We start from the raw sequence: 1,688 nt of genomic DNA, 5'->3' as shown, positions 1-1,688 counted from the left end.
AAGAATCTTCTTTTAGGAGCAAAATTCAGAAACAATAAGCTGACCTAAGAAAATTGCCTTCCAATTTTTTAATTTCCATATTTTTGGAATATGGTAATTAGAAGAAAAAGGAAGAGTCTGCATTGAAATAAATATAATGCTTTACTTCAGTCAACATTATTAAAAACATTAAAAGTAAAAAAATTATTAATTCAAGTCAATTTATAAGATTAATAAAAAAATCTGTGGTACTATTTTCTAAATTAACAGAATTTGGGAGATTAATGACTATGTAGAGACACAGATCAGTTTCCTTAGTAGATACCAGACCATTTTCTCCTCCAGCCTCCTTTTTAACAAGCACCAGATGGGGTTAGATCACATGACCTTTGAGGTCCCTCTTTGCCCTGAAATTTTATAACTCTCTGAGTTAGTAGTAGGAGAGTTGTCCATCCTTAAAACAATACCCTCACTGTAAGCTGTATGTACACACATCAATCACATGCACTCACACTTTCATACTTTAGCAAGTATTAGTAACAGTTTACATTGTTTAGTGCTTTTTTTTTGTCCATAGCCAAAATTTATTGAAAAACTGACATCAAAATAGACAACTGATGTGCACCTTACAAAATTAAAAACAATTACATTATCTTTATAGATTAACTGGAATTACTGAACTGATAAGGCTCTCTGTGATATAACACAAATTCAGGAGGATATAACACTAATATGGATCATTAGTGTTGCTTTCTTCTAAATGAAAAGCCTTCTGTGAGTCTGGCCTTTCCTCCTCTTGGCTGGCACAACAATGTTAAACAACCTATACAAAAAAAAAAAAAAAACACCGTCTGATCATGGCTGAAAACCGTGGTACTCTTGTAACAACCTGAACATTTTACATCCATAAAATAGGAACCTGGGCTTTGAGCTAGCTATTTCTTTTTATATTTTTTTTCTTTTCCTCTTTTAAGGATAGGTGTAGTAAATTTCTAGCTAAAGGCATATTGATTCTTTTGTAAGCCTAGCCAGTCCTTAATTCTTTTTAATTTACCAAATATTTTCACATATGCCACCTTATTCAACCATAGCAATGATATAGGAGAGAAGGGGACAACACCATCCCTTTTTTTACCAATGAAGAAGCAGATTCAGAGACAAGACATTCTCTTTTTTTCTGTAACTAGACAATCTGCAAGACTTACCTTAGGTACCATCTTTCATGAGGAAAGCACGGACTGATTAAGATAAAAATTGAATTCAGAACACTTTTATCTGAATTCCTATTGTACTTAAGGTATGTTATATGCATTTTACTACTAAAGTGTTATTTTTTCTTGTCTGTCTTGTCCAATGTGTTGTATAAAGAAATATAGAGTGAGTTAAGATGGTAGAGGATTAGGGGGACCCTAGGCTTGTCTCATCCCTTGAACACCACTAGATAGTTATCAAATCGTTATGAACATCAAAGAAACCAACTAGAGGTTTGAGTGAACAAAACCTGTAAGACTACATGTAGAAAAGGTACCACCATTTGGAAGGTAGGAGGTGCTGTGAGTTTAAGTGGGGAGGTACTGCTCTGGGTCCAGCTGGGGTGAAGAAGCTTGCTTACTTGGGCTACTGCAAAGTAGTATAAGCAGGGGAGCACAAAATATGAACTTTTAGCAGACAGCTGCCATGGGGGAATTGCCTGGCTTTAAAGTGCTCAA

At 34.7% G+C, this 1,688-nt stretch overlaps 1 protein-coding gene across 1 annotated transcript; it reads right to left on the bottom strand.

The window, feature by feature from the left end:
- Positions 1 to 680: 680 nt before the first annotated feature.
- Positions 681 to 985, bottom strand: LOC115507234 (40S ribosomal protein S27-like). The gene is given in 2 exon segments (XM_032592178.1): positions 681 to 935; positions 938 to 985. Coding segments are annotated over 2 exon segments (264 nt in total). The 3' UTR covers positions 681 to 719.
- Positions 986 to 1,688: the final 703 nt, after the last annotated feature.

The sequence above is a fragment of the Lynx canadensis genome, chromosome X (assembly GCF_007474595.2).
Source record: "Lynx canadensis isolate LIC74 chromosome X, mLynCan4.pri.v2, whole genome shotgun sequence".
NCBI lineage: Eukaryota > Metazoa > Chordata > Mammalia > Carnivora > Felidae > Lynx > Lynx canadensis.
The sequence above is the reverse complement of the archived record's forward strand: the minus strand, read 5'-3'. Positions and strand labels throughout refer to the sequence as shown.